The following is a 20520-nucleotide window of genomic DNA, read 5'->3' as shown; positions in this document are numbered from 1 at the left end:
CATTTTTTGCTTAGACCTAAGTCCGTTAATGAAAAGGTGTGTAGGCTTTAGCTATTCTCCCAGTGTGGTTCTATTGAAAATGTGTGAAATTGTGATGAATGGTTTCATTCATTACAAAATTAAAAAGGTATGTCGTAAAAAATCATTAACTCAACTTTTTAACTAGTAGATTTCGAGGCCATTGCCTTATTAGATTTTAAGTAGCTAATACGATACCTAGACACGCTAAGACTGCTGTTAAAGCTGGTAGATCTAGAAAACAAATAGATATTAAAAAATGAGTGATTCTTATGTGCGGTACATGTACGTTACATGTACGTTGTATTTAACACTAGCTGATGGGAATCGGTTTGCTGTCCTTGCTGCGTAACATAATTATAATGAAACGAAACGTTCTTGACGATCATCTGTTTGCCGAAATATCTGTCAAAATTGACAAGTGGATACACCGCGTTTCTTAGTCTCAGTTTGTTGTTATTTCATATTAAATTAGTATTATTACATAAACCAATCATGTCTGACTCGAGAGACGGAGATAAGAAGGTAATAAATAATTTTATATCTATAGCTTGAGTAAAATACACGCGTTATCTCAGGATTGCCAATGTGTTTGTTAGACGCATTTATTTATCTTTAATGACCTTGCTAGGGATTAGAGGTCGATGATGGGTCGCATAAAATCGGTAATATTAGCCGCTAAATCTCACCTAGCCTAATTAAGTTATGAATATTCAACAAATACGTAATGAAATCAAAATACCTTCATTAGTATCTACCTATTGACTTTATGGCTACAAAGAGCCAGACAGTCAGTTTAAAAAAAGTTTTGGCGCCTATTTTAGTAATCTCTCTAAACAGATTATTTTCGTAAATTATTATGAAAGTCGTAACAAATAGGTGCAATAAGATTGAAACAAACATATCAAGAATTGTATCATATTTATTATAGAAAGATTACCTCATTTTAAAGATCCTTGGAGTAATCACGATAAAAAATAAATGCTGTATCATGATGTTTTGCTACTATTTCAGCATAGACCAGAACATAACAACAACTTTTAAAATAGTATGATCTATCTGGGCATCATTAAATTGCAATATAAACTTCTAGTTTACTTTATTTAACAAACTTGTTTTTTATCAATTTATGTAGTTGCATTGATTTAATGTGTGTATTGACTATTTACAACTATTATTAGATCTTCCTGCTTCCAGTTTGACATCTTGCAATAACTTAACTAAACTGTCTATGGTGCTTATTTCTTTTAAATTAATTAAACCTTTCAGGCTGATGACAGCAGGCTGAAGCCAGCGGTAAGCTTTCTGGCTCTATGTAAAAGTTTCTAATTATTTATGTTATGTGTATTTATTTGGTACATGAGATCAATAATAGTTTAATAAAAGAAGTAAACAATTTTTGGTTGACATTGATCACTAACTTTTTATTTAAGACAATTTTAATACTTCTTCGTTTTAAAGACAACCCAATTACTATTTTAAACACAATATTAATACAATGTTTTTTTTTAATACATATAACTTGTTTACTTTTTACTTACTATTATTGATGAGACTATAGATGTTTATAAATATTCTAACAGGGTAACCTAACATTAACATAAATTGGTGTTTTATGTAATTAATATAACTTAAGTTATTGTCTTTAACCCTTTAGTGCTATTAGATTGAAATTGTTTATTTGCTAAAGAGAACCAGCCTGTAAAGTTTAAATTTTTAATAAAAAGTAGGTAACAGCAAACCCTTCATTATGTAATTTATTAAAAAATATATTTTTCTGGAAACTTAATTTTCTGTGCAATGTTTTATTAATTTAATTTGCTTCTAATATTTATTGCATGAAGGTCTTAATTAATAACTTTGGTATGAACAAATTAAATAATTGGTTGTGGACTAATAAACTAAATTATTTTTAACTGCACAAGGATCATCTTGCATGACTTCTTCATATATACTTTAATTATATAGCTATAGACTACCTAGAAAACTCAAGTAATATCTTATTGAGCCATAAAATATATTCGTTTTAGATTCTTCTTTTTTATCTATTCCTCAGTAGGGAAATAACCTTTTAAATAAACAAGCTTTTAAATTATGATAAATTGAAAAAATAGGTATCCTAAAGTTTTCTTTTTTTTCCTGGTAAATTAACAGCCAGTGTCTCTGATAGGATCTGAATTCGGATTTTATTAGTTCACAAGTTAAGATGCAAGACAGACATGCGCTACAGTCTTGAAGCCTGAAAATAACATTATTTTTTCCGGCAGTCATTTAACAAACATTCATGTGCATAAACAATGTGTATCTTTCACATATTTATTTGATATTTATAGGGCGCAATTGATATAATTAGCCTCGTGTCTGCACTATACAGAATATCTCTCGTAGCCTGCTCCATATTCAATTAATTAATATTCAATTTATCTCGGAAAAGTTACAATTGGAAGTCTATAGATACCCTAATGATTATAATCCCCTATACCCCCCTATACCCCTATACCCTAATGAATATAATAAGGTAGGTTCGAGATTAGTCGACGATATATTTAAAAAAATATAAATTATATTATTATCGCTAATTGGTTGTTATTACATGACGACATGACGACATGATGTCAACAATGACATCGACTATGACTTAGCAGTCTTCGATACACGCAATCAAAAGATTTTTAAGGAAAATATAGTAATCAGATGTATATACCGTCGCGTCATCCGTTTTGGCGATAAATATTTAGGACTTTGATTTAGGTATTGATTGTGCTAATTTATTGAATATGCGTCTAATAAGTATTGCCTGACAGAATATTATTATGGGTGTGTCGATACACACCCTACTTTTTCGATAAACATGTGAAATGATAAGAAACAGAGATAGGTACCGGATTTGTAGGATTGCAAGCACCCCGCGCCGGTACACTCGATATATTACTAGGAGCGGTATGGGTTCAACACGTTTTCTCAAACTAAAATGTAGCCCAGGTATTGGTTGACGACTACGGTCTATTTGACAAAAAAAACGACCCCGCTTTTTGTAATTTCTACAATAAAGCTTCGGGATAAAGCTTCGGGTGTACCTTCTAGCTAAGGTCTCAACCAATAATTTCCACCGTTATCCAGTTTGAACTTGCGCTCCTCCTTAACTCATCATCCTATCTAGCACTTGCCGGGTACTTTGCCGTCTCTCGGATAACTACCTTTTTAGTCTCCGGCTCCATTTTCTTTATTTTGTCACGCATCGTATGGCCTCCTCTCTTAAAGCTGAAGTTTTGTTATTAACCTTAGGTCTTTATTTCTATTTTATCCTGTCTTACATAACCAATGTTGCGTGAAAATCGTTCTCTTAGTGATTTGTGATGTCCACAAGCTATGCAGTAGTACCAAATATAACGGTTTTACAAAAATTCTAATGTTTGGTAGACGCGGGACCCAAACTGCGACATGTCGCTCGCTCTCGGGTATTTCTGTGATACCCTATCCCCTTCAGCTGGCTGTGCAGAAAAGACTATTTTATCTTGCTAGACCATCTGGATTTTTTCTGGGCAAAGTTGCTACAGAGATGAGGACGGGTCAGGCCAGAAAAGGGTAATAATTAAGTAATGTGTATTGGAACTTCGTATTTTCATTGCTTTGTTTTCTAGTAGTAATAAAACAAGTTTAAAAGATTTTATCACAATGCACTTATTCACTTAGTCACGTTACAATGAATTTACGACCCAGTTATTTACTTTACCCGGCCACGACATAACAATGGCTAATTAAAAAAAAATATGGCTACTTCTGTTTTTATAGAAGGAACACAAAACAGTACGCAAAGATTTTGATAAGATTCAATTATTCTTTTAAGGTATGATGTAATAGTTGTAAATTATATCAAATTTTCTTTTGTGGCAACCAATTATTATGAAAAGGACCACTCATCGCGAGATTCGTAATCTCGTATGAGTATCGATATACCTAGGTTATGCAATAATAGAGCCGTCAGCAAATTTTCATTACTTAGCAACCGACCGCAGAAGACCTTTCTTGATGACCACATTAAGAAGAAAATACCCCATATTCTCTCTGACGTAGTCGGATAAACATTAGCAGGAAATATACGTAAGTTTTGGCTGTTCACAATCCCTATTAATATATTCGATATGGGGTAAACCAGGGAAGAATAATACGTTTCCCGCCTACGCACAAATATTCTTTCTTCGCAAAATAATCAAAAACTCAATTAGCAAATTGACTGAAAAGTCTTGCTGCGTCGCGTCACTGCCGACTATAATTGCACCATATTTTTTTATGTGGGAAAATCCTTACGTCCTTTTCTGCATGAGGAAAGTGAAGACGTATGAGGACTCCTTAGACTCCCATCGGGAGTACACCATAGAAGTGTTACAACGGGCGAAAGTTGGCACGAAAATGCGCAACAAACTATCGCAGTTAATTTAACATGATTCAATACGCACCATTCCCAATCAAAATATCTCAAATTTAGGTAAACCAAAAAGTAATTAATTGCATACAAGACGAATAGTGGAAGATTTTAGTATTTAAGTCGCTGCAATCGATGGATAATTGTTTGACGCTGGTTCCTTATCAGTGACGTATCCGCTCATGATTATCAATGGAGGTTAATAGCAATAGTAGTACCTAATGCCTTTAAATAGTAAACTAATGTTAAAAATGTATTTTTGAAAAATGTATGAATCATTCTGATAAGAAGTTTTAAGGAAGGTTGCAGTTATTAACTGCATGAGTTGTAGTTTTTACTCACTACAAAATAGAGGTTACCGACTAGTTATTCTAGTTACTCGTTTCGTGGTCAGTTTATGACTGATCAGAATGAAGTCAGAAAAAGGGTATTTTTACATAAAAAAGAGGTACGGGCGTCGCAATAGCAGCGTACACAGCTCACGTATGTATAAAAAATTGAAAAGTAAATTAATTACTCATTTATAGTGTGTTTTAATTATAAAGTTAGTTTAATTTGTTGACTGCTAATAGTCTCACAGTAAAGTCGAACCATGCAGAATTCCTGAATAGTTTTAGTTGCAAACGCTTCGGCTACACTTTTTACGGTGCGGTTATTTTATTCGAAATCTTTATTTATCATAACGTTAAAGGTCTACCACCTCCACACACATCATCGCTCTGTCTGGAATGTGAACAGCCCGTGCTACGTGCAGGTCGTGAACTCCTGGTTCGCTAACCCATCATGATGATAGGTACTTCTTGAGCCTGTGACGGAACACGATTTGTCCACGTTTCAGTCACGGCCTTATGTCTCTGAAAGCTGAGTGTCAGACAGTCAGTCTGTTTTTGGGACCCTGTCCTAGCTTAAAAGATTCCCATGCACCTTTTTATAAATACAAACTAAGTAATACATAAAATACAAACAAAATCACAGCTTATAAATAACTTTATAGTAAACTAACGAACTTCCTTGCACCAATTGTTTGGATCAAACAGTTGCTTCGTAGATAAAGGTGAATGGTCTCGTAACGAATCCTTGCTGAAATTGAAATAACAACCCGAAATTCTGCTTGCCTCACTATATCATAATTTGTAGTAATAATACAAATGATTTGTATTAAATCAAGGGTTCAAACGCACTCGACGATAACTTATCAACTACTTATATATTATTTGTCGCACACAGCAGTCTGTAGTCGGCCATTACTCGTCCCGAGCGAGAAGTCGAGAACGCGCGTTCGTCTCCCGCCAAAACATTTGAATTTCGTACTGTGCTGTCAGTGACGTTTTTTTTTTCAATTAAACTCTGTTCACGGACTACTCTGCCATGGATTTACTGAGCAAGGTTGGTTGTAATGAAATGATTGATTCGTTTATTCTATTGCCCTCTATTATTGTTTGCGGTCGTTGGGTCCCTGCTAATTGATAACGGTGATAATTTTAAAAATGAGCATCAGTTTTGTTTTAATTTAGTTCCGCGACAAACTTTTGAAATAATAATAAGAACCTACTTGTGTGTGTGACGTTTTTGTAGATCGATGTTTTATACGTAGATAGATATTTCTTTACTTAATCACCATCCAGAAAAACAAATATTGTATTAAATTATATGGCGATTAGAGTAGGTACAATATATTGAAAACTGAATAAGTAAAACAAATACATGGGTATCATTGTAATGTCCTGTTTTGTATGTATGTGCCGTCATAGACTAGAACTTGAATTAGTGTTTGTAATAGCAATGTCATTTAAATAGTCATCTAGTACAACGCAAAATTAGGGTTGGCAATCGTGAAACAAAATAATTTCCTTATTAAAGTTATTTATCTTTCTTATTAGTAGAGTTTAGGTACATTACTAAGTTTTTTCGTCATTATACTTAATTTGATAAGAATGTGCCTGTTTTTAAGCCATAATTGACTCGTAAATACAAATTGTTTGTGTTTAAAAGTGGTTAGAAAATGGCGTTCAAATAACATAAAAACACAATCGTTCTAACGAAAACTACCTTTGCTCGTCTCCGCTGTTTAAAACTTATAAACGAATGACAGTTGTCAATAAAATAGTAATTACTATATACACAATAATTAAAATTGTATTGACAATATACCAATTACGACAACGACTTACTATTATGAACTCTACTGCTTTATAATAAAGGCACTATTAATGTCAAAGTATAAGTAAGTAAACGATTATAATTAATGTAAGTAAATACAATAACAGCTGATGCTGAAACATGAACGGATAATGTAGATGAGTTTACTTTAATAATAGTAACTATTTTTTACTGTCAAATTCAACTGGCAAGATAATCCTTGTAATTTTCGAGATCGAAGCAAAGATAACTAAAAATTTTCGAGGGACTATAGAGGCTTGTCGTTGCTGTATTTAATGATACTACACAAGAAATTATCTTAATAGGTACCTACGTTTTTAATACAAGACAAACACATTATCATGCTGACTTCGTGAGACTTTGCACAGTCATGTCAAAATTAAGTACCTAATCGATTTTTTTTGACATACAATTTGTAAGCACACCCCTACGATCATTACGCAACACTGCTACTCTATAGTTTCGTCGTCTGTACATCTATCAAGTGCGCAGTATATTGATGACAATTATAACGTAGCAATCAACTCAACAAACATTTTAATAAACGATACTTATGACTATAACGGTCTTAGTATAGTCAGAAACAGAAGTCGGGAAAGAACGCTTTGTTTGAATATAAAAAAAAAAACTGGGGTAAGGATTTCATCCTTGTGTCGCGGTTGCTTTCACAAGCATTAAAGTCACTCGCACAAAGATGCTCAGTTACAAATCCGATTTGATTTGCAAAGTGACATTATTTTTAGTGACATAAAAGGATATGGTGTCATGCAATTTTTTGAGATAACTGTAGGTATATGGTTAATCAGTGATTTTTTTTTTCGATTTTGAAAATCTAGTTTTTCCTTACTTTACAATTGAACAAGGTAACTCGTTGCAGCTACAATAAATAATTAATATGTGCCTAAGTAAATATTCAGGTTTTTTACTATTCTCTTAAAGCGTCGACAGATACGGTTATACTAGTCAAGTAACTTATTAAATACGGCTTCTTATTTTTCGTGCACAAATATAAATAATTTTAAAATTGAGTATACCCATTACACTAATGTCTTATTTGCCACATTAAGTCCTTTCCAACCGTATGCTTTATCATAAGTCATTAATTAATAAGCAAGGCTCAGATAAGGTAACAACCCGATTTAATAAGCATTGTTTTTAGTCTAAGTTTTCAGAATCAGATTCAGAATATTTAAATAAACAGGATATTTACAAACAGGTGTTAGGGGGCATCTGGGCGCTGTCTTGCCGTGAAGGCATACAAATATGTTTTTAATACCATTCGAAACAATTAACTTCTTTGTAAGCAATCGGGAAAAAAGTTGATTATTTCTAGGTATATAGTATATTAGTATAGTAACAACTTATAATTTATTTTACTGTGGTCTAGCAAATCTCACATTGACCTTCATATCGCAAAAATTTTCGCACGAGTATAATATTTGTTATCTATCATTCGCTGCTTATCCACATCATAAATAATAATTATGGTTATTACAGTACGACAATAATTAAAACCAGTTTTTTTTATAACTTACCATCTGCCCAGACGGCCTTTACATTAACTACATAGGTACTTTTTTAATAAAAATAAATAGTGACATTAGTCAGACGTTAAATCATAGCCTATTTTCCAATATATATATATTTCATACGGTAACCCTAGGCCAGTAACTGTAGGTAGCCATTAATATTTTTCCTGTAGTATTGAACTGTCAATTTTACGCGGGAAATCTTATGACGTATGAGTATGGCACGTTTACACGTGCGCCGTGCAGCCGTCGACGACGATATTTGACCGTTATCTATTTGTTTTTAATTGGCATAAAAGGCTATTTGTTTTGATTGGCTACGATTGGAATATACTAACTTTTTATTCGTTTGAATTAATATCTGTAATTCTTTATTGAAAAGTTCTTAAGTCCAGCGTTTATTATTATACGCGTATTGATAACTTTTTGACCTTAGTGCGGTGTAGTTGGTTTTGGTGGAATCGAATATATAAAATGTTTGAAGCATAGCAGTAAGTATGAAAACATCGTAAAGGAAACCTGTGAAGACTCTAGCTAGCTTACCTCGCGGGGGAAAATCGCAATACCCCTCATCGTACCTACAAAAAATAATTAGCAGATACATCAGAATCAGGAGCCTATCAAGAAATGTCCATCGCACTTGACTTGATTATTATTATCAATTGTACTTATAGATCACTTGAATTTATTTTTATCAATCCCCTCAGACAGTGATGATGTTGCAAATCGTGCAGATAGAGGATGTGGATAAGGCATGATATTGCAAATCGCAAGCTAAGTTGGAATGGGTGACGTACTTGATAAACACTCTTTAACACCTACACTTGCAATGGGACGTAGCACTAAATATAAGGCCAAATACAAATACATTGTTTAGTCGCGCATCTGGCAGATCTAATGTAAAAAAAACTGAAATCTAATAACTAGTGTGAAACCTCTTTGATTTAAATAAGTCTGCCCCAAGTATAATTTTCGGTCTGCAACATATAAATATTACTTTTATTATTACAAAGCAAAGTAAATATGAAAATAATAACATTCGTCTACTTAAAGTAGATAATGGCGCAAAATATTATACAGTTGTACAAATAGTCACGTTTTCTGTATACAATGCACGTATTTATATTCTAATTAAACCATGGAGTATAGACGCTTATCTCTTAAATAGACCTTTGATGACCGGAAGGATACTGTGCAACTAAAGACAGATAAACGTCGTGACGTAGACAACTACTGTCTCGTTTTATTAAAATAGTTTTTTATCACAAACGCGTATCTGTTCGTTCAGTCTATTTCAATATTTCCCTATGGATAGCAAATACGAAAAACTAGGCAAAGTGTTTAGAGATTAAAACGGAGGCTTTTACTCAGCAAGTCCCCAGAATATGTCTGTCGGTGCGTGATTAATTGCAGTGTATTTTTACGCACCGACCAAACGCGGGCGTCGTTTACGGCGGTTCAGGTTAGGCAGTAAAAGTCTGACATAACCCACTTCTTTCTACGAGAAAAATATGTACCTATCCTTGTCCAACCTTCACCGCTTTCTTTATCTTCTGCTTATGGAAAACAAATCTACCATCACTACGAGCTGTCCATTGAAAATTGAAGTCATCGAAATATGACACTCGATCGATATATTGATAGCTTAATCGTTTTATATTCTTGCAACCTATAAGACATCTATATTAATAAATTCAATCTAATTTCATTTTGCTGACGAGGCATGATCTATTGGAACATTACGGTTGTCATGCGCACGCGCAGCTGACACTCATGATCTTCAAGGATGTTATTACCCCTTACCCCCCTACCTAATTACATATCTAAAATCACAAAGGCTTATCAAATCACTCAAATGTATCGACAAGTCCAAGTGAAGTGAATCGTCGAACAGGGTTATATTTTCCATATTTCTGAGCGATACAATCAACGGTAACGCTTGTTAGATTGTCACTTGTCTGCGGTCCCTGGCCCACTTTAGCTAATGGTCTGAGAATGAGACTTCTTCCCACGTGACCTATTTGTACCTGAGCAGCTGCGGGCTTATTGGTTAACAGAACTAGCGCTGACCACTGAATTCTACTCGAAGAAATTTGTATGAGTTATGTATAAATACGTTTAGGATCTAGGTCTGTTGATAGATTTCATAAAAAAACCATGGGATTCTTTTAATTTAACCTAATTGTTTGAAAACAGTATCTATTAGGGAATGCAATCCCGACTCGAGATTGCAAATTCGGGATCCCGTCTAATTTAAAAAAAAAATATGTTTAATTCAGATGACTGAAAAAGCTAATAACTTCTTGTTTGTGATAGTGAGATTAACTAAAATAACATGTTACTCGAAAGAAAATAAAAACCTTTATTCTTTAATTTTACCAACTAAATAATAATCAGGTTGTAAGGAAATTAACGTAGGTAAATTAGGCAATCAAAACAATTTCAAGGGAATTAGGAAAAAGAGTGATTTTGAAAATAAATCCTTAAAAAACAAAGGGTATTAATAGTTTCATCTGCTAAACGGCATCTAATGTTCGTTGCAATGTACCCCGCTGCTGAGAATGCCCTTTCCGACTCAACGCTGGTTGGCAACAGCGTGGCGAAGCAATTACATGCAAACTGCAAAAATCGCTCCCTTGTTCCTCCGCACTCAAACAAATCCATTTCTTTTTTTGGTAGATTCTAATTTGTCTAAGCTCGTGGACGTGGATATACGTACGTGTCTATACCTACCTACTTACGTTTTGCAAACCAAAGTTCATGATTATGAGCTGATGCGTTTTATATTGTTTTTTTTTTAACTCTGATCGTTACTAGTATTGTTATTTCGATCGACAATTAATTTGATAACTGGCAACCAACATTTAAAGTAGTTACGTGAAGTAGTGGCCTAATTATTCTAAATGAAATTGAACTTAACCTCAATTACAGATAAGACGGCTTTACTGATACTGATAACCGTCAGCCAATGAATACAGATCTAAATAAATTATGTGAACGAAGTGCGGGGAGCATGGAATAACGTAGACTGTTGATAGTTATACAATTAAAATATAAACAAATTGTGTATTTTGACTGAACGGATAGCCGACTCGTTGAAACCCAAGGGAGAATTTGACTTGCTTTTGAATATTTTTAGTTTTGGCTATAGATAGATAATCCCAGTTCTAAATGTTTCGGATGCTCCATTTGCTGCGCCGACACAAGTTTGTAGTTTACATCTCTCATTCAAGATCTTGGATCAAATAATAACAAAAGTATAAACTTTACCGCCCGCCCTTCATCGGTTCCTAAGTCTAACTGTGAAGAAGAAACGACACAAGAAATTTTACACACAATAAAAAAATACATAGTTCACATTACGTAGTACGTGTTCGAATACAAATGGCTTAATAATAATAATCATAGGAGTTGAGTTAATCTAGACTAAATCAACAATATACGAGAAAGACGGTCTAATATAGGGACCACTAGGGACAAATAATGAGTGGGATCCCAAATGTGTGTTGTTTAAATCCAGCCTCTGGCCGCAATAAGTCGCTGAAACAAACTAATATGTCTCATGTAACGCGGAAAATTCTAGCAACCACCATGTCTAATGGCGGCTGCACTTACACGGCTGTTTGAAACTCACGCAGTTTATTGCATGGGTACCCGAACTACTCGACAAAGATACTTTTATAGCTTTATTAATCTGTAATCAGATAATAACGTTGTTTTACGTTTTGGTAAAGTACATATGCACCATGAGATAGTTATCAAAGGGTAATGTAGTCAAAGCGAAATGGATACGTTGCTTTAATAAATGTAGGGTTCATATCTGCGTAACCGAGACAAAAAAAAATTGTGCAAAAAAATACATAGAATTTTAATTGCTGAATTGATCTTTGTTTTGCAAATGAGCCAAGCCCATTATAACACGTACACAGTGACCAGTGGTGGGCTTGGCCTAATACATAAGTACGTAACGGAAGGTCTGACTACAAGATTTTGATAAGATACTCGTATCAGCTGATTTTGTATATATCACTAATCTTTCGTCGTCACACTGAGTTTTACAGTACATGATGATTTTCCATATTCGTTTATCAGGTTTCGCCTATCAATAATACCTATTTATAAATTACCTTCACTCCCGTCTCCCATGCGTTTGAGATATAGACTTCCGTAATCTTAAAATCCTACTTCTATTGTAAATGCGAAATTTTGTATGTATGGATATTTGTTCATCTTTCATGCAAAAACTACTGAACGGATTTAGATAAAACTTGGTACACAGATAGTTTATAACCTGGATTAACACATAGGATAGTTCTTTTCGTAGCGGGCGGGCTCCCAGGCTACATATAGTTTACAATATTTACATGTGATGTAAATATTGTACTATCACGTTATTTGAAGTTATAGATGTAAAATACTAACTGATACAGCATAAAGATTACTAATATTTATTCAAATAATATCAGAACAGATCCTACATTAAACAGAAAACAAACGACGGTTGATAACAAATGCATGCAGATGCAGAGAATCGAATCAGTTTCGGCTTGCTTCGTTCAATGAATTTCTCCGCATCGGTTATTCAATGTATTATTAATTGAATGCATCAACTACTTTAATGTTTCATAACACAATGTTATCGTAATTTTACGTTAAACTTGACATTTGTTGCGGTCACATCGCATTAACAATGCGGTCAACTGTTTACAAGTACTGTCCATGGGTACTATTACTTTAATTACTTTATCGTTAGTATAGTAAGTTCCGAAAATAGTTTGGTTATTGATGACATCTATACTCTATACTAATATGTAAAGCTGAAGAGTTTGTTTGTTTATTTGAACGCGCTAATCTCAGGAACTACTGGTTCGATTTGAAAAATTCTTCTTGTGTTGAATATAACATTTATCAAGGAAGGCTATATAACATCACGCTGCGACTAATAGGAGCGAAGATACAATGGAAAATGTGGAAAAAACGGGGAAAATTCTAACCACGTGGACGAAGTCGCGGGCAACAGTTAGTCTGAAATAATATCTATACCAAAAAAGGTTTATAGAAACTGTTATACGCTTTCCCGATATTAAAACTTATTTCCGAAACCATGAAGAGCGAAGGAAATCCTCCTTTATTATTAAATGTTACAACGGTCACTCCCGCGTATTTATCGGGATTGTCCGGCTAGTTTTCGGACCCAACCGGAGTGCCTAATCATGGGCTAAGGCGCCGGGATCGCGAGCCGAATTGATTAGTCAGCAAAGCTTGACTTTTCATCTCTCTTAGGGCAGAAAAAGTTAAGATCCAAAAATTCCAAGGTTAAAAAAGTAGATCATCAAGGGGCACTTGAAACAGATAAGTTATTAAACCGAGTGCCATCATCACGCATACGCAATTAAAAAAACAACGCCGTAAATAAATAAATAAATATTTTATGGCTTTCAATTCGAGTTCGGTGTTAGAAGCGACCGCGGGACCGATAAGCCGACCAATTACTTTATCAAACGTAATCATTGTTGCGACTGTCTTGGTCGCGGTTAAACGTGCGAGTGCTGTGCAGTTTGTAGTCGAAAATATGGACAGGGAAGTTGAACTGTGTCGGTCTTGGGTACGTTTGTGTCTACTACATATTTGCCACTTTTGTCCTTCTTTAACACGAAGGAATATTCTATCTCTCTCTATCTAGAACTATTCTATCCCAGCTTTTGTTTCTGACGTCCTATATTAATCGAGGATAATGGGTAAATCGTTTAGATGGTTCTTCTTGCCTTGTAGTGTCAGTTCAGCGTAAATTGTTTTATTTATTTTCTTCCTTCTAAAACAGTCTTTATAATAACGACCAGTTACAATTTATCGCTGTTCCTTTGCATGATGAAATCTAACGAAATTGGATTAATACGTTAGTCAAATAATTCGAGATCACTACAAAGGTCACTTTATAGGTTGAATATGAATTAAAAGATGCTTTTCTTTCAAGGTTAATTTTAAAAGACTTTCATTTTATGACTTTTCGAAACGAATGTATCAGAAAGAAAAGTTTGATAACGCTAAGCTTCAAAACCGAATCCTTGCTCTATATACTACAACGCTTTTGATCATATAAACGACCAGAATTGTTAACATCTTATTTAGATTCTGGACTTTGGTCTTCACGTGTCATTCATAGTTAGGTCGACACATGGAGGTTCGCGCCAATTTTCCTCCATTTAAATGACTCTGCAATAATGAATTAGTATCCTTTATGTTTCTATACCGGGTAAGTAATTTTTATTATAATCTATAGTGTTTTGTAGTTAGGTAACACTGATAATGCAATCTAATCAGGAGCTCAGTTATTGTTATCATTAACTCGTAGATATAAACATAATAAAACTTAAATTAAGTTTATACATTTGGCATAAAAACAATGCATTTTATAGCATCAGTTCAGTTCATCAGTTTATTACATGAAAAATCTAAGTAAATTTTCCAAAAATTTCGAAAATATCCCAAAGCATATAATTTTATAAAGCGTGTAAATTTTTGACGATAAATTTACATTTTTATGAACTTAACTTTATTTTTTTACCTTTATTATACCTAATGTTTTTACTTATTTGACGACATAATCTCAGTTGTGGTAGTTATTTAGTCACTTAGTAAATATTACGAAAAAGATTAAGTTTAAATATATTTCTAATATTAATTTCAATTCATTTCTTAGATATCTAATCAAATCTTCAATTGTTCAACGAAAACAACCACAAAAAAGGTTTTGTAGTAACATAGTTAATTCGTTTAATAAATTTCATTTATTAACAAAATGCTGTTTTTATATTTCTGCTTCTACGTTATAAAAAAAACATGTTATTTGCCTCGTCATCACAACATACATATTTCGCTTGCCTCGTTATTAGCCACGTAAATTGACGCGATGATTTAACATCACCAATGACATTGCCATCCAAGATCTGTTGAATCGTGAACGGAAGGTCAAATTATTATAGTTTACATGATTTAATAAAACAGATTATGTTTGCGTTGCGTGCTTTGGAATAGCCAAATATTGGTTTAAAACCTGGTGTTGGATAGCTAATATTTTGATTTGCCTTAGATTGGGGTCAAGGGGTTAGGCTTATGATAGTTTTCTGTTTGGGTAAATGTTTTTATGGTATCTCCAAGTTTTATTGAATGTATAGAACTTAGTAAACTAGTGTACCTGTAGACCTTAGGTTATTTGATCGTGCCATAATTATTGTTATCATTGTCGGCGATGTCCCGCGTCCCAATAGTCGTCCCGAATATGCAAAGATGTTCTGTTTAAATTTGGTTGTTTTTATGCATGCAATTTAATTTTTTGTTCGTAACATACTTCTATTATAAACCATGAACGTAGATGGGTTTTGGTCAGTAGTCTGTTGTCCCCTCCTCTTCCGCTTAATCCAAAGCGAAAGGAGTCCTTTGATGATTTCCCATCCGGAAAAAAGGAAAATCCTTAAAACTAATCAATATTTTGTCATGTGGGCCACCGCCAAGACTTCACAATTTATTTTCTCTAACCTCCCTTATGTCTTCAGATCCGCAGTCACCAGAGGACGCCCTCGGGCTCCCGGGACTTCAAGGAGGCCACGAAGCGCGATGCCCTCGCGCGGCTGGAGGTGGAGCTCGACAGGCTAGTGGCCTCCGTCCACGAGACCAGGCGGCCGCTCGTCGAGAAGGAGTTCAAGGGCTTCAAGAATCTATTCGGCAGATTCTTGGCTGAACGTAAGTAATATTTCGTGTCCTGTTAACTTGTAGAAATTTAGAGGTTCGTTTTAACCAGGAATGTGTAGCAAAGAAAGAGTTTTACTATGGGAAACTTATCTACCTGTTTTTGTAACACATTTCATAACTCCTCTAAAACTGAAATACTCTATAAATCGGACCAGAAGAAGAATTTGCGATATTTAGCAATTATTGGACTTTTATCTCTCAGAATATTACAACACCAGTTTTGGAGTTAAAATTAAGGACTACAAAAATTTCAATTTTCTTCAATTAACACTTCGCCAATTTCGTTACAGAGGGTCCATCGGTGACATGGGAGAAGATTCAGAAACTGCCGGAGGGCGCGGTCATAGACTACACGTCCCTCACCACCCCCACCACAGACAACGTGCACCACATGCTGGACAAGTTGGTGGTGGTCAAGCTGAACGGAGGTCTGGGCACATCCATGGGTTGTAAGGGTCCCAAGTCCGTCATCCAAGTCAGGAACGATCTCACGTTCTTGGATCTTACTGTACAACAGATTGAGGTTAGTTATATTTTTAGCTTGGAATGTCCCAATGCTGGGCAAAAGCCTCCCCACTACGACTACACTAGACTAGTTCCCTATTTAATAAGTCTTCCCATCATCTCCGTCTGGGTCTGCCTCGCTGACGTCGGTTTAGTGTCAGGGACCATTCGTTGGTAATTTTTGCCCATTAGCTAGTTGGCATACGACAACAAACAAACTATTGTTTTGGTCCATATTCGAGTACCTATTTACTGTAAAGCGGTTAAGCACTTCCTCAGAGACTGTTGTGACCTAAATCCGTGAAATACGGGTCAGATTAATCATAACACAATTTGTGACTACTCTTGCTGACAATATTAGCGAACTAAATAAGATTTTCGTCACTCTATCAATAGATGATAAGTGTATTTCACTAATTCGGATTTTAGTCGTACCAGATTCTTGTAAAGCAGAAAAGTTAAGACGCATTATAGAACTAAATCGTACACGTTACCTTCGAACAAAGGTCAAGAACGATCACGATACATAATAATTAGTTAATTAACAAACACTGTAATTAGATAATCATGTTTACACAGCTTATCTTAAAAAAGAATGATAAAAATGTTGAAATTCGTTTCTTCTATCGCTTACACTTGCTATTTAGATATTTATCTGATTTATTTAAATAACCCAAGTAAATAATTGAGGCAAATGCCTTTTTCAGCTTTCTATGGTACTATTTAGTAGTAGTATGAGACAAACTTTTTGCCTTATCGTTTTACGATTAAATTTTGGTAATCCTGCGTTTTGCTAATCATGCGTTACAACAAATGAGAAAACTTCATAACTTCTTACTTAGGGTACGTTAAGTTACAAAACCGTTTCCGCTTGGCCCGAACTATACTGATCGGACAAACATGTTGGTGGTTCTAGCCGATAAAGGCATACCTTCGTCTACGGGGTCAAGGAAGTCCAAGAGGATTACCTCTAGTTTACCAAAACACAGCGATTGCGGTTCGTGTCCAATGATCCAATCTAATGAGATTCAGCTAAATGTGTTCTAACAATACAAATATAATACATTTTTAGAGCCCTTAAAATAAGATCCACTTTCCCCTCTTCCAGCATTTGAACAAAACCTACAAATGCAACGTGCCACTGGTCCTGATGAACTCGTTCAACACGGACGATGACACCCAGAAGGTCATCCGCAAGTACCAGGGCCTCAAGCTGGAGATCCACACCTTCAACCAGTCCTGCCACCCCAGGATCAACCGGGAGTCGCTGCTGCCAGTGCCCAGGCATGGGGATGTGCAGGCTGATATTGAATCGTGAGTTTTTGTTCATTACATATACATGCTGATGTATCAAGATGGTAAAGGAAAAACAGTGCCCGACAGAAGACTGATATATTTATCATAGAATATTTTACTTATATACTTGTGTCAATCCACTTCCAATTTCGCTGTGAATAATAGATTAATCTTCTTAAAAAAATCCATAACCAACAGCACGCCGCCATAGCATTTTGTTTTTATGTAGCTTGCGTTAGTGTTCTCTAAGTCTCTTTTGATACATTTGAAAAACAGTCTACTAATAAAAACATATACCTCGCATTCCAGTTGGTACCCTCCCGGTCACGGTGACTTCTACGAATCCTTCTACAACTCCGGCCTCCTCCAGAAGTTCATCAAGGAAGGCAGGACGTACTGCTTCATCAGCAACATCGACAACCTCGGCGCCACCGTCGACCTCAACATCCTGGACCTGCTCCTCAACCCAGACCCCTCCAAACCCATCTCCGAGTTCGTCATGGAGGTCACCGACAAGACCAGGGCTGACGTCAAGGGAGGAACCCTCATCCAGTACGAGGACAAACTAAGACTGCTCGAAATTGCTCAAGTGCCCAAAGAACATGTTGATGACTTCAAGTCAGTCAGTCAATTCAAATTCTTCAACACCAACAATTTGTGGGCGAAACTGGACGCTATCCAGAGGGTAGTCGAACAAGGGTCGCTTAACATGGAGATTATTGTGAACAATAAGCATTTGGCTGACGGACTTAATGTGATTCAATTAGAAACAGCTGTAGGTGCTGCTATGAAGTGCTTCGAGGGTGGCATTGGTGTTAACGTTCCTAGATCCCGTTTCTTGCCCGTCAAGAAGACATCAGACTTGTTACTAGTGATGTCCAACTTGTACAGTCTATCGCATGGTTCGCTAGTGATGTCCCCGCAGCGCATGTTCCCGTCGACGCCGCTTGTGAAGTTGGGAGACAACCACTTCGCGAAGGTCAAGGAGTTCCTCAACAGGTTCGCGACAATCCCGGACATTATTGAATTGGATCACCTCACTGTCTCCGGTGACGTCACGTTCGGAAGAGGAGTCTCTTTGAAGGTCAGTACATGACTTTGATTTTGCCATGCATCCAATGAATACAGCCTATATTTTCACATTAAATTTGACTAATAACGCTGGAACTAGATATAGAAATGTGGATTGTAACTGTTTATTTTTAAGGCATTCTTAAATAGATGAGAAAACATGATACTATACGATTCGTAGTCCTTTTAAGCGTCAATGCAGGACTTAATTAGCAAAAAAACATAATAAACAAGTTTTCACTTTACATCATTACTCATTTTGTCGTTATTTTATTCCGAGTTTAACTTAATTTCTTTCATTTCAGGGCACAGTAATAATAATCGCGAACCACGGCGACCGTATCGACATCCCGTCGGGAGCGCTGCTGGAGAACAAGATTGTGTCTGGTAACCTGCGTATATTGGACCACTAGGCATAGACAATACGGCTGAACTTTAGCACATCGAATATGGCCCCAACATGGTCTTCAGGCCATAACTTATACTTATGAAAAGGTTCTTAATTTATTTGTTCTTTGTATACGCTGTCCGATTGCTGGGCAAAGGGACGGTGAAGGTATGTTTGAAACATACCGTTTATTATGGCACATGAATAATGTTGTCTGTGGTGCATTTTGTGTGCTGGCAACACCATTCTTGTAATATTTAATGTTTATTTTTTGAGAACACGTTGTCTATAATAGATAAATATTCTAGTTAGCACAATTTTATACTCGATTGCATTACTAAAGTGGTAAACACGTATTTATTTAATGTTATATTTGCTTGAGTTCTCCTAAATATTGGTAATATGGAAGAGAGTAGAGGCCGGCAGCAAAGTGCATTAATTATGAAATCGAAAAAGTCATCTTAGTTTTTTCAAAGGATGTTCTTACAAATCTTCTTATCTAAATTATGATTAATGTACAATGTAAACATGAAAATAAAGTGAGTAGTCTATCATGAGGCTAATCGCCAGTCACAGCTGACAAGTGGTTAACAATATATAGGCCATTGAGAAACCGAGTTTTATATAAGTTTATGTTTGTTAAATATTGAATTGGTTGTGTAATTGGGTGTACTCGTTTTGTAATTTTAAATATTTATAAAAATGAATAAAAATGTCTCGTTTGACCTTTTTTTTCGAGAAAAACCAAAATATATATAAATTTCATCACATTTTTACTTGCTTTTATATTTTTGTTAAAATAAAATTTATTTCTTTATTTATAATGCACAGTCGTTATCATACATATTGTAAATTGGAAAATATTGAATTCTTTTATTGTGCCTTTTTAAGGTTCTTAATTATGAAAACGATTGTGTGTAAAACATTAATTTAAAATAAAGCTATTTTTTCATGAAACGTTATGATATTTTATTAAATAAAATAATGCAACGCGTAATATACTTAATATTAAGATTTTTGCTATTGTAGTAATTTGTAAGAAAATATGTGCAATATATAGTAATCCGATCATTGGCGCACACTTTGCCCTTAAAAACAGAATCAAACTGGGAGACGCCGTTAGCACAATATAGAGCGCTGTCTCGCCACCTGCACGGTCTTTTCTCCGGGGAAATCCTCTTGGACTTTCTCTGCCCTGGGGAAGGCGGAGAGTATGCCGGCTTACTGGCTAACACCACTGCAGTGCTTCACCATTCCCTGGTACTAGGGACCAGGGGAACGCGATGAACCATGATTGGCAAAATGGGCTGCTCCAATATCCCTGCTCCTAGAGCTAAGAATGCTAAGATCGTTACTAAAAGGGAAAAATATCACGGACTTTT

The 20520-nt window shown here is 35.2% G+C and overlaps 1 protein-coding gene across 4 annotated transcripts; it reads left to right on the top strand.

Annotated features, from left to right (window-relative positions):
• The first annotated feature begins 413 nt into the window (after positions 1 to 413).
• On the top strand, positions 414 to 19888 carry LOC113501660 (UTP--glucose-1-phosphate uridylyltransferase). Of its 4 annotated transcripts, XM_026882837.1 has the most exons (7): positions 414 to 543; positions 1288 to 1314; positions 15684 to 15870; positions 16170 to 16402; positions 17492 to 17697; positions 17989 to 18763; positions 19056 to 19888. In XM_026882837.1, exons 1-7 carry the CDS (start codon positions 514 to 516, stop codon positions 19161 to 19163), a joined length of 1566 nt encoding a protein of 521 aa, XP_026738638.1. In that variant the 5' UTR covers positions 414 to 513; the 3' UTR covers positions 19164 to 19888. The 4 variants fall into 4 exon arrangements, with proteins under 4 accessions (XP_026738638.1, XP_026738639.1, XP_026738640.1 ...); XM_026882838.1 differs by lacking the exon at positions 1288 to 1314; XM_026882839.1 differs by lacking the exons at positions 414 to 543; positions 1288 to 1314 and adding an exon at positions 5643 to 5827.
• Positions 19889 to 20520: the final 632 nt, after the last annotated feature.

The sequence above is a fragment of the Trichoplusia ni genome, chromosome 16 (assembly GCF_003590095.1).
Source record: "Trichoplusia ni isolate ovarian cell line Hi5 chromosome 16, tn1, whole genome shotgun sequence".
Taxonomy (NCBI): domain Eukaryota; kingdom Metazoa; phylum Arthropoda; class Insecta; order Lepidoptera; family Noctuidae; genus Trichoplusia; species Trichoplusia ni.
Note: the sequence above shows the minus strand (reverse complement) of the source record. Positions and strands in the feature narration are given on the sequence as shown.